At 41.9% G+C, this 13,466-nt stretch overlaps 1 protein-coding gene across 3 annotated transcripts in view; it reads left to right on the top strand.

The window, feature by feature from the left end:
• Positions 1-13,466, top strand: part of nos1 (nitric oxide synthase 1) — a 62,169-nt gene that overhangs the window by 28,460 nt on the left and 20,243 nt on the right. For 2 of the 3 annotated variants that reach the window (NM_001104855.1, XM_023958053.1), the window contains 8 exon segments: positions 1,308-1,502; positions 1,611-1,696; positions 2,128-2,272; positions 3,090-3,194; positions 5,989-6,047; positions 6,129-6,245; positions 11,560-11,734; positions 11,878-12,016. In NM_001104855.1, coding sequence (NP_001098325.1) covers positions 1,308-1,502; positions 1,611-1,696; positions 2,128-2,272; positions 3,090-3,194; positions 5,989-6,047; positions 6,129-6,245; positions 11,560-11,734; positions 11,878-12,016 — 1,021 coding nt within the window. 3 annotated transcript variants of the gene reach the window in all.

Genomic DNA, 13,466 nt, shown 5'->3' with positions numbered 1-13,466 from the left:
ACTGTAGGTAAAAGCCTTTTCTTAGTGCTCTATTATGCGAAGTGCTTTTTAAAGTGAGATTTTATACTTTAAAACAAAACTCTAACTCTGCAACTCTACTTTGTGTAAATATTTTTTTTATTAACTCCCCAATACAATAAAATGTTCAGAATAAATGGAAATTAGTCTTTCTTGCATGTGTTGAAAATTTGCTTCACTCATCTCTTTTTTTGTTTAAAGTCACGAGACAAGTCAAGTCCAGACTTCAACCTTAGATTCTGAAACTGCAATGCAGCCACTGACCATCACACTACCACCACCATGCTGCAATGTTGCTCTGATCTTTTTTCTTTTCTTTTCGAAAATCATAAGATAAAGATAAGATAAAGCTTTATTGTCATTGTACAGTCACACTTGGTACAACAGTACAACGAAATTGCAAACTGTCCCACATTGGTGCAAAGAGAGAGAAGAAAACCACATAATAAATGCTCCAAGAAGCACAATTTTTTTAACATGTTCCGGCTAATCCAAATTTTCTGTCATGGTGTTTTTCTTCTGTAGTGCAACTTATTCAAGTTATAAACTTTGAACGTTGAGCGTTCGAAATGTTTGATTGACAGATTTCGTGTAGCCCCCTTTCAGTGGTAGGGGTGTGGATTTCCAACAAGCTCACTCCTGAGAGCGGTTGCCATAAAAACGTTGACTCAGTCTGACTCGATTTCTGTTTACTTAAACTTTCTGGTTCCAACTTGGCGACGGCTGTATCGCAAAAAAATGGCAACTGAATTGACTTTATTTGGTTGGAGCTGGAAGTAAACAATGTTCTATGTGTGACGTCACACTCACTCAGTCCAGTTCTCAGATACAGTCAACGATTTTTGCTCATCAGGCCAAAAAGGGTTGTCTGGATTATCCAGATGTTTCTGAGTCTTTGTACTTAGACAGGGCTGCCCAATCCTGGTCCAGAGCTACCACCTGCCAGTTTTCCAGCTCTTCCTGCACTTCTTGCTGTTGATTACCTGGATCAGGTGTTTTTGAGCCAATCAGAATGAAGAAACCTCTGAGTCAGCTAATTAAAAGAAAGCAGCGCAGAGAACTGTAAAATAAGTATGGTGGTAGATCTGGAGGACCTGGATTGGGCAGCCCTGTTCTTGAACTTTACCGGGGATCCATCTGCTAGGTCTTTTTTGCATATGGCTGTAAGCTTTCTACATGTTCCTCCAGCATTTGAAAACAGTTTTATTTTATTTCCTCAGGTTGTCTTTGTGTAATAGTGAAATATGTGCATCACGTTTCTAAGTTCTCGTAACCTTTGGGTGTTTCAGACCTGCAAAGTGACCATAGTTGACCATCATTCGGCAACAGAGTCTTTCATGAAGCACATGGAGAATGAGTATCGAGTGAGGGGAGGCTGTCCTGGAGACTGGGTGTGGATCGTACCCCCCATGTCAGGTAGCATAACGCCAGTTTTTCACCAAGAAATGCTCAACTACCGCCTCACTCCTTCCTTTGAGTATCAGGTAAGACTATCATGTCATAAAACTTTTTAAAATATAGTTTAGATTATATCACAGTCTATGAGTTCCCCTTAATTAAACACCACTCGACTGCTTTTTATTTCTGTACAGGCTGATCCGTGGAACACTTACGTATGGAAAGGAGTCAACGGCACCCCCACAAAGAAAAGAGCCATCGGATTTAAAAAACTTGCCAAGTAAGTGATATCATTTAGCTTAGTGTATGTTTTCTGAAGTCAGATCAATGTCAGATAATGTGAAAAATGTGTTATTTTTATGGAAAAAGTTTGACACACAGGAGTAAAGACGGTGTGCTCAGCAGTGAAATTCATCCAATCAACCCCTCTGGGAGTAATCAGAGCTTTTGCCAGCATTTCTTCAGTCAATCTGTGTTGTGTGTGTGCAATCTGCTATTAATATAATTGCCTCAAGGATTTGACGAGCTAGGTAATCAGGGTTGTCATTCATCTGTGGCAGCTTGCAGGAGGAGCTCAATAACAAATGCCTTTAACACTTACATTAGCATGAGTGAGCTCAGTCGCCGTGACAGGAGTCAAAAAGATGGCATCCTTTGCCCTGTTTAAGTGACTGATTCCAGTGCTTGTTATTTATCCTTTGGCCTTTGCAGGGCTGTGAAGTTCTCCGCAAAGCTCATGGGCCAAGCCATGGCCAAGAGGGTCAAAGCCACCATCCTGTTTGCCACAGAGACGGGCAAATCCCAAGACTATGCCAAAACTCTGTGCGAGATCTTCAAACATGCTTTTGACGCCAAGGTAAGCGCGCTCATATGTTGCATCATCACTTTCAGATTCAGAGCAGGAGGTTTTGTGTCGTTTCAAGAAAAACCTAATTGGAAGAAGATTTTCACACCTCCTCGTAACTCTAACCGGCACTCTGTGAAGAGACACAGATGTCAGCTGAGCCAAGATGACAAATGGGCTGAAGGAAGCATTTTCTTTTTCCTGTCATGCAGCAAAATGGCACGAGTCTGACGCAAGATTGTGCTACTGAAGCGGTTCAATAGTTTAAGGCAACATCCTGAAGGACCCCTGGCTGCGCAAATCTGTTCACAAAAACTGAGAGGGAGAAAAACAAAGAGCAAAAGATGCTGCTCTCAATCCCGCACTCTGTGATTTTCCTCCAGGTTTTATCTAATTTGCCTTCTTGTTTTTAAGTGTGATCAGTCACATAAGAGGACAATCTCACATGTGTGTGTGTCACAGAGTGGGTGTGTGGAGATGCAGGGTAGATGTAAACGCCCACGGCAAAGCTTTCTTGTCGTTGGGGCTGAAGCCTGTTTCCTCTTCACGCCTTTGCTGAGCCTTTGTGTGTGTGAAACAGCGAGTGCGGCCCGTGGCAGACAAACACCATGCAGAGGGCTGTGCATCACGGCTGCTTGATGTGTGGCAGCAGCATATTATCATCTCGTTAGAGGCGAGGACAGAGTGGTTATTACAACTTACTCCGGTGCCAATGGCTGTGTGTTTGACCACGATTTGCATGCTCTAGTCATCTGTGGTTTGAAGTGTGCGAGGCGGAGACCAGAGTCAGACGTGCGAGCAGCTAAGATCTCCTTCTGTTTGCCCGCAGGTCATGTCCATGGATGAATACGATGTGGTGGACCTGGAGCACGAGACGCTGGTTTTAGTGGTGACCAGTACATTTGGCAACGGGGATCCACCTGAGAATGGAGAGGTATTTATCGGATTCAGAATCCAAACTAAAACAGCCTTGGTGACATGCAACCGCTTTTGGATTTCCCAGGCCCTTGCTGGGTCGTAAACAGGAGGGACCACATCTTATAGTGTCTTGCAGTTTCCTTTTCAATTCAATTTTCAATTCAATTTTATTTGTATAGCCCAAAATCACAACAACAGTCGTCTCGATGGGCTTCGAAGTGAAACATGAACTCAAAAGGATCATGAATACAAAGAGTTCAATAGGAAAATACTAAAATGAACTAACAAACTGACTAAGCTATATTGGCATCCCTGCCCTTAAGCCCCCCTTCGCGGTAAGGAAAAACTCCTAAAAAACCGGATTCCGGAAAAAACAAAGAAACCTCAGGGGTGTCCACATGAAGGAGGGATCCTCCCCCAGGACGGACAGGCGATTTACCAGAACTCTTAGAGAAGAATTAACTTATCTAAATCTACTACTACATATATAAAGTCCAGAAGACGAGCTTCATCCAGCCGTGGTTGTGGGGACAGTCAAAGGCGCGAGTCGAGCCGGAGACAGGAACCACAGCCAGGTGTAGGAGCAGGAGCAGAGACGAGGTACTCGGTCAGGTACAGAGCAGAGACGAGCCAGAGATGAGCCAGAGGCAGGATCCAGGAACCATACAGCCACTTCAAGGACATCATGAAAATGGAATAGGTTGATTGGTTGCTCTAAACTGTCCCTAGGTGTGCATGTGCTTGTGCATGGGTGTGAGATTTGCGTGGCTCTGCAATAGACTGGCCACCTGTCCAGGATGTCCTTTGCCTTTGCCCACAATGGTTGGGATAGGCTCCAGCAGCCCTGTGACCCCGAAAGGGACAAAGCGGGTTTAGAAGATGAATGAAGGAAATTAATGGAATGTAACATTGCTGAGCGTGTTGTAAGTGTGTGCTGAAGGAAGTTACACACACCTACAGGACGCAAGTGCGTTGTGTGGTTCCCTTATACCACACTCTAGTCCAGGTGTCTGCACCCTTCGGAGTCAAATGTGGCTCTATAGATAAAAAAAATAATTTACAGGGGTGTAACCATTGGTTTTTAACAACAATTCGATTCATATCATAAATTGTGGTTGATGATACGATTCATAGCCAATATTGGTTGATTTTGAACGATCCAATTCGATTGCACTTTTAATAATTTATGAAGGAAGTGTTACTTAGTCAAGTAATGGTTAACCTTTCTTTGTTGATTTAAATTTCTTTTTGTCTGATGAACATCAACCTTATGATCACATATGGTTTTGAAAAGAATTAATATGACCCTTTTAAAAAGCAAATTATTTCATATCTAGAAAAAATTCTGTTTTATGCATGTCATAAAAAACAATAGTAAATGTATATTTAGCAGAAAAGAGGTGAAGAGGCGAGTGCAGGCAGGTTGGAGCGGGTGGAGGAAAGTGTCAGGAGTGTTGTGTGACAGAAGAGTGTCAGCAAGACTCAAAGGAAAGGTGTACAAGACAGTGGTGAGACCAGCTCTGCTCTATGGGTTAGAGACGGTAGCAGTGAGACAGAGACAAGAGGCTGAGATGGAGGTAGCAGAGATGAAGATGTTGAGGTTCTCCTTAGGAGTGACCAGGTTAGACAGGATAAGGAACGAGTACATCAGAGGGACGGCTCATGTTGCCTGTGTTAGCGACAAAGTCAGAGAAGCCAGACTGAGATGGTTTGGACATGTTCAGAGGAGGGACAGTGGATATATTGGTAGAAGGATGTTGGAGATGGAGCTGCCTGGCAGGAGGGCAAGAGGACGGCCAAAGAGGAGATACATGGATGTCTTAACAGAGGACATGAAGTTGGCTAATATTAGGGTAGAAGATGTTCATGATAGAGTGAGGTGGAAAAGGATGATTCGCTGTGGCGAGCCCTGATGGGAAAAGCCGAAAGAGAAAGAAGAAATGTATATTTAGCATAAAAGTAACATAAGCAGTGTCATAATTTCTTTTCAAAAGTAAGACTTTGGAGCTCTTTCTGGGTTTTGATCAGGGATAAATCATCCCAGTTAGCTCTTTTAGTGTTGAATGTTGCAGACCTCTGCTCTAGTCATTAGTAAGGTGCAAGTATAGGTCTCTTACTGCCCCTCTGCAAATAACATACGCATGGGGGGGGGGGGGGGGCACGTGATACATAAGATGTCCGTTTGTATAATTTCCTCATTTCTAGCAGTTTAGTTGCACACAAGGATCATGTACTTATTACTAGAACAGCACTAACAGGCTCCTAAAACAGTCTGCAGGTTAAAAAAATGAAAATCCCTACGACACGCCCACTACTCCTCCCTTACTTACCCTTGCATGTTGTTTAAGACCGGCCAATGAATCGAGCTGTTTGATCCCCGCTCCCCCCAGCCAACTGTCGTTGTGTCCTTGGTGCAAGACGCTTCCCCCTCCCTGCCTCCAGTGTGGCTCCACTGGTGGGTGAATGTGCACGAATGTCCCGGTGGGACCGTAGGCACGAACTGGCAGCCACCCCTCTATCAGTCTGCCCCAGGGCAGCTGTGCCTGCTTTAGTAGCTTACCATCACCAAGTATGAATGAGGAGCGAATGAATAATTGAAACACATTGTGAGCGCTTTGAAAAGCAATCCATTGTTGCTATTCTTATTTTCACTTAATGGGATCACCAAGTGGTCTACAACCTCAATATTTTTGTACCGGTTTGCTCAATTTCTGCCTGCAGACAACCCTTATCCACCCAAAGGGCAGTTGTGACTAATGCTTGATCAAAAGCCAGCCTGCTTTCTAACTTTTGTCCCTTTTCATCTGTAGAAATTTGGAGCTGCGTTGATGGAAATGCGTCACCCAACGTCCAACACCGAGGACAGAAAGTAGGTTTGCGTGCTGGTCTTTTTTATTGCCACAGCATGGCAGCTCATCTGATCTTTTTTGCCCTCTTGTTTTGTGTCCAGGAGCTACAAAGTCCGCTTCAACAGCGTCTCCTCTTACTCAGACACTCGCAAGTCCTCCAGCGATGAACCAGAGACCAAGATTAACTTTGAGAGTACTGGACCTCTCGCTAACGTCAGGTAAACTAAGCAGAACCCCCCTCAGCATTCATTACGTAAAGACGTTGTTTACATTTCCTCTGCTTGACGAAGGCTTTTGAAACCCAACTTGACTTTTTTGACCCTAAAACTAATTAAAGCAGAGAGCAGCCTTTGTTTCTGCAGCCATCGCTATAATCTGTAAAATGCCCTTAGCTAAAAAGAATGCTGAAATATCTAAGTCGCTATTTTATTAAATGATGAAGGTGAAGGGTCCAAAGAATTTATTACAGATCTGGGGTGAATAAATATGTGTATTTATTTTTGTGTTTCCACTTTAAACTAAACTAATATATTTTCCTTTGAAACAGATGCTTATAGTTGCTATGACAACGTTGTTATTACGATCCCAGTGAATCACGTCGTTTTTTTTTTGTTTTTTTTTATAAAAAAAGGGCTTTCTGTTTTTGTGGTAAATTGGAAGTTTCAAAGATTTCAGGGCAGTAATTTCATTTTAACAAAACCCAATGTTGCTTTTCCTCTCAAAGGTCAAAAGTCATTTGACAACGTTTGTTTCATTGCTTGATGTGTTTGCTGTGAAAACCTGCAAGGTTTCAGAAAAAAGACTGAAAGTCAATGTTTTACCAGGAAATAAATGTGTTCCTCGTTTGTTCTTTGTGTTGGTAGAAGCATTGCTTCATGTCATTTGTTGAGTCTTTGCCACCAATGGCTGTGGCAACCATGGATCTATACCAACCTGTTGGTATAGAGCAGACCAATCACAGCTGTTAAAGTCAGTCTGACATAAAGTTGTTTGAACTTTCTTTTGCAGTCTTCTCTCAGTCTGCTCTTTGAATTATCCTTCATAGAAACACATCCGATAAGAAGAAAACAAATTCTCTGCTGTTATAACTGTTATCTTGCAGAAATAATCCAGGTGCTTCATTGTTGGTGCAAAACTTAATTTGTACATCATCTTATCTTAGTTAAATTTCTCATTAATTCCTTCTGGTAAATCTTGATTTTCCAGCTTCTTTAAAGGCCTTCTAGTTGTAAAGGATTTGTGAGATAATGTCTGTGTTTTGATCTCGGTTTGATCTTGCAACCGTCATCCCACGCCTGTCATGGCACCGTGAGATTCTGAGCCAGGCAGACGGCGGCCAGAGGATGCGCTCTAGCCAAATCTCCCTGGCAACAGAAGAGTTTACGAATCCAGCGATACAGCTTTTAGGTCGGCAAGCCAGATGTCACCTGTCCACTCATCTGATGCTCACTTCCCTTATCGGCCCTTGGCCACGCCCCCCTCTAATGACATTATTCTTACTGGATCAATCGAAAAAACAAGAAATGTCTTGTTTCTTTTATATTCTTAATGACTCAAAGTCTGTTGTTTAATATTCTAAATGAGATGGCATTTGACCTCTTTGAGCTTCCTTTTACTTTTTTCCCTCCAGTGGAAAACTGTTCATAGAAAAAAAAGCTGTTTGGCTTAACCTCACACAACCTCATTTAAGAAAAAACACAAAATCCTCCCTCTTTCTCTGACTAATGAAGAAATACGATCATTGGCATTTAGCATCCCAATAAATCAAACTGTTGGAGTATATTTTATCTCGGTCAAGGTCATCTGATGGTTCCCGACCTGGAATCTGTCACCGAGCTACATTTTAGGGCAAAAATGGCACCAGCAAAGCTCCTAAATTTCCTGTTTTCTCAAAGGTTTTATCTGAGCACAGATTTGCTTTTGTAAAGATGCTTAAATTACGTAGGAGAGGCAACAAACTCCCTGCAGGTGTTTCCATTGTTGTTTTGCCTTTTATTTCCTGCCGCCTTGAACACATTTACCTGCATGACCCTCTGTGGATTCAGGAAAGCCTGTTGTTTGATTCCAGCTTTGACAACTTTTGTGATCTCAAGGCTGCTAGGATGGAATCTCGGGAGATGCTTAAATTTAAGCAACGGGAAGTGTTTTTTTTCTCTTTTTTGATTTTTTTCTGCTCCTCTTGAACGGCTCATAAAATATATATTAAAAGTGAATCTGCTCTCAGTTTGGCGTAAAAAAAAAAAAAAAAAAAAAAAAAAAATGGTAAAATGGCGTATACTTATATAGCGCCTTTCTTCCTACAAGGACAAAGCGCTTTACAGTCACAGACCCATTCACCCAGTCACACACACATTCACTCACACATTCACACACTGATGGCGGCTCCGCTGCCAAACACAGGCGCCTGCCTACCACCAGAGGCAAGGTGGGGTTCAGTGTCTTGCCCAAGGACACTTCGACTCATGGGCGTGCAAGGCGGGAATCAAACCTGCAATCTTATGATCATGGGTCGACCGCCCTACCGCTGCACCACGGCCGCCCCAAACCGAAGTTTGTCCTTCAGTGGACTAGGGAGCCTGTAAGGATTATTGTGGGGGACCAGTCAGAATCCTGATAGTAGCTGGGCAAGCTTCAGCAACCGCTTGACTGTGACCAAGAGCTTGACCAGGAGCTGGACAGGCTCCAGCAACCCCATGACCCTGACTAGGACAGGCTCTGGTGACCCCATGACCCTGACCAGGAGCTGGACAGATTCTAGGAACCCCATGATCCTGACTAGGAACTGGACAGGCTCTGCTGACCCCATTACTCTGACCAGGAGCTGGACAGGCTCTGGTGACCCCCTGACCCTGACCAGGAGCTGGACAGGCTCTAGGGACCCCATGACCCTGACTAGGAACTGGACAGACTCTAGCGACCCCATGACCCTGACCATGACCATTAAAAATGCTTACAGTATGAGCACAACTTCCTGCTCCTCACTCCAGTCCTGGAGAACCTGCTACATATCTGCTTGTCCACATGGACCAAAGCTTCTTAAGAGACAATCCAAGGCTCCTTTTTCTCCCACAACTTCAGTTCAATTTGAGTTGAAATATGTTTGAACATTTTTAAAGTTTAAAGAAATAACACACATCTTTGGTCTTTTATAGAGTGGGTTGCACCCCAGCTCGGTAAGATTGCTTGTTGGTTATTCCTCATCTGGCTTTATTGATCTGAACTTATCTATGGGGTATCTTTGTTTTGGCAATGTTTGTCCTCTGAAAAATCTTTCCTCACTGAAGAGGAGTTTATGTGAAATTCAGTGAGGAAGATTTACTCTTCTTTAATCTTTCCAGTATGTGCTGTTCTAAAACATCCAGTGTTTTATTCCTTGCTAGGTGTCAAATGGAGTCCATCCTCTGTTTTTATCTTTTTTCCAACTCATTCATAATAATCATTTTAAATGTATCTTTGGCTCAGATCTGGCCCAGACAAATTTGAATCTATGAAATTCAACTTTACATTTATATGATAAACATAATATAAATCTCAAAATCTACTGTTCTAGACCAGATCTGGGTCCTCTGTATTCTTAAGTGTGGATAGGTGGAGTTCCTTGGGGTATTCTTTAATTTTAACCTTAAACACTATTGTATGGCTTCATTTTCTCCTACTGAATGGAAATGCTTCACCTTGTGTAAACAACATCAAAAAATAAATGCATTACAGTGCTTTTAACATTAAGGGATGGAGCTAAACTTGATTATTTTATGTTTCATATTATTTAATTATACAGGAGACATGATCTCTTGACCACTCCCTTCAGCTGAATACCTATGACAACCTCCAGAACTCTCCTTCCTGCCAAGTCTACTGGAAACCTAAGGATTTTTAAGCAACAAAGAACCAGTTTTTGTCTTTGGAGATGTGTTTAGTTTGTTCCCTGACTGCAACAAAGACTTGTGAAGGCCATGTCACACGGCCACTGTGTACATTATGCGCATTTTTCATGCATTTAAATGTGATCCTTTGTGATACATTTTGTGTAGTTTATGCGCAATTATTGCCTAAATCTTGTGTGATTGTTCGTAATTTCTGCGAGATGCATTTTTTTAATTTGTGGCTTTCTACGACCGTTCCACGTACGTCCAACGGACTTTTCACGCATCTGCCACCAACGTATAACCTTAATATCACATTTACGGCGCACACAAATGTTAAAATTACATTATTGATGCATGAATAACTACTGAATTGCATCTAGACATGCACAGTTCATGCACAATCCGCCTATGGTGTGGCTTTTATGTGGATTTTATGTTGGTTTATTTGTACTTCTTCTTTGGTTTTAGCATTCATGATACATCTGTGAAATTTCACGTAAAGGCCCCGACTTTTCTAATGTTTTCCACATATATTTATGTATGACCAATTTTCATTTGTGCAATATGTGCATAATGTAAGTAGTTGCTGTGTGACACTGCCTTAAGGGCAACAACCGGACCCCTCCCTGTCCTCCAGACCTGGAGAAGCTCCTCCATTCATGCCTGCTCTGTAGTTTCTGTGGGCAAACCTTCAGGAAGCTTCCTTAGATCCTGGCATATTTTCGAACTGAGCCTCTCATCATAATTGTTTTAATCAACTTCAATATCAAAAGTTGCCTTTTTTGAATAACACACCTGTTTCGTCTCTTCTAGAGTGAGATCTGCTGCAGTTCGGTAAGATTGGTTTTACTTTTGGGGTTCCTGCTTTTACACTTTCACATCTTTCTGGTTTTAGTGTGCTGCAATTTTTCAACTTGTCTCTCTATTGGATGCTTTTTTCTTCTGGAGACTTTTTCCTTGACGAAGTGGAACTTAAATGCAGAATCAGTGAGGAAGATCTCTCTATTCGCCTCTTTCCAGATCCCACTTTCGGCTGGTGGGATGTCCCATCCACTCTTTCCACCCCTCTTGCATTTCCCTTTTTCTCATCCTGCTCTGTAAAATTGACTCTAACTTTTTCACAGTTCATCCCTAACCCAGACACCTCACAGGTTTTAATTTCAACCTGTGTACCAGACCTGGACCAGCTGGATTCTTGAAATGATTTCCCTCTAAGTGGTTCCGACATCTTTCTTTGGAGTTTGTCCTTCAAAATCCTCAGTCTATTCAAATGTGGAAAAAATAAATGTTTCATGTACTATAAAATTATATAAAATGGTTTATTTACGAACTTTGGGGTTTATTCCAACCGATTTTTTTCCTTTTGCTTTGTTTTATTTGACTTCTTATCAAAAATGAATGTTTATTTGATTTGATTTGATTAGCCTTTTCCAGTGAGAACTCCAGGTTCTCATGGAGTCTGCACTTAATGACTTCACCAGCGATGCAGAAGAGCGCATCAACCTCCAGATGAGTTTTCATGCACAAGTCAGCTGTTTAGTAATGAAAAAAGGGGTGATTTTTTTTTTTTTCAGCCTGAGTTGTGAGGTGTTGTGTCTTTAGTTTCCATGTGCTCAAGCCTCCTGTTTTTTTGCATTTTGAAACCCTGGACGGTGTGTCTGTTCAGGTTTTCGGTGTTTGGCCTTGGCTCCAGGGCCTACCCACACTTCTGCGCCTTTGCCCACGCTGTGGACACGCTGTTTGAAGAGCTGGGGGGGGAGCGCATCCTACGCATGGGAGAAGGAGATGAGCTGTGTGGCCAGGAGGAGTCATTCAGAACATGGGCAAAGAAAGTTTTTAAGGTTGGTGTCTCAGGCTGTAACACCCTTTGGCCTGTTTTATGTGCACATCATGTGGGTTTTTTCAGCTGCCTCTCCAAGCTTTTAGTCGCTGAAATTTGATCTTAGAGTTTCATAACAGGTTTTCTTGCTCTGTATGCATCCAGGCTGCCTGCGACGTTTTCTGCGTCGGCGACGACGTGAACATCGAGAAGGCCAACGACTCTTTGATCAGCAACGACCGCAGCTGGAAGAAGAGCAAGTTCCGCATGACGTACATGGCGGAGTCTCCAGTCCTCACTGAGGGTGAGTAATCCAGAGCTTCCTTCATATGAAAGAAGCTCTGACGAAACCTAGTATCCAAAATATACTCATCAGTGATGGGGACAGAAACCCTCGTGGAGCTGTAAGCTTTGGCTCTGCCATGAAATGAAAAAGTAAATCCCATTTTTGCTAACTTTTTCCCTCTTGAGACTTGTGTCCAAAATGTTTCATTTTTAAATATTGCAAAAAGTTTGCAGAGAAACTTTTAAGATGTACTTTTTTTCAGAATCTTTGACAATTGAATAAAAGATTCCATGACCAAGTGTCAGCCCACTGTCACACTGCAAAAACCGAATATTCAGAAAGCAAAAAAGACCTTTGTTTAAAAAGAAAAAAGGCTTATTTTCTGTCCAGTAAAAACATATATATTGCCTTTCAATACAAAATAATCTTTGTTTTAAAAACACATCTTAGTGAAAAGAGTTTTTTTTTTCCTAAAATCAAAGTTATAAAAAGCATTTATTATGGTTTCCTTATTGGAAGAAAGTTTTTCAAATTTTAGGAATTTTACACTTGCCTGTTTTTGCAGTGTATTACTCATTTTATAAAAGAAGAAACAATATGTAAGCCAACTTTAATTACAGTCTAAACTTGAATATCTCCCAACTGCATTATACTGAATGAAATCCTTTTAATGAGGACGTTTGCTGCTTTTCAATTATGCCAAATGTGAAGGGGTGGGGCTCTGGGAAATTGTAGGTTTTGATGGATTTTACCAGACCCAAAACATTTTTTCAAAAAAAAGGACCATGCACAAGGTGACTTCTCTTTTTTTCACATGTATATATGTATGTGTATATATATATATATATATATATATATATATATATATATATATATATATATATATATAGAAGGAAAAAGAAATCTGTCGCTTTGAGATTTCTTCCATGCATGTTCTTAAGTCGGGAGAATGACCATAAAATGCGAACGGAATAAAATTAAGAGTTTTTATTGTCCCTAACAAAGAGCTCTAATAACAAAATAAAACAGATCATCTGGGTTCCCAAATTCAAAGCCTGCAAAACGTAAGAAATTACAATCCGAATTACATGAGGCTGTCTGAGAACAAAGCTTCTCTCAAAAGCATGGCCCTTTTAAGATGTGGTCCGATTCCCTCCTCCTGAAAACATCATGGCGGCCGAATCTCCGCCTCTGGTCGCTAGAGATTGGCTGACAGAGGAGCCCGCCTACTTCCTTCAGCCCATACTTGGAATCACAGCATCTGGTGTCCGCCCCGCGTGTCCGGGGGGGGGGGCAATCAAATGAATCCCCATCCGGCCCACCAACAAATGGACAGGAGATATCCTGGTGGCATGCGCGTGATAAGTCCGCTCGGTGTTTTACATGAAAAGGTTTTATGACCCGGTTCCCAGGACTACAGTCCTTTGATCAGATAGTGAAACTCTGACCAGTTCAATTTCCTAATCTT

Source organism: Oryzias latipes, chromosome 9 (genome assembly GCF_002234675.1).
Source record: "Oryzias latipes chromosome 9, ASM223467v1".
Lineage (NCBI taxonomy): Eukaryota > Metazoa > Chordata > Actinopteri > Beloniformes > Adrianichthyidae > Oryzias > Oryzias latipes.
This window is presented reverse-complemented; position numbering and strand designations above follow the sequence as displayed.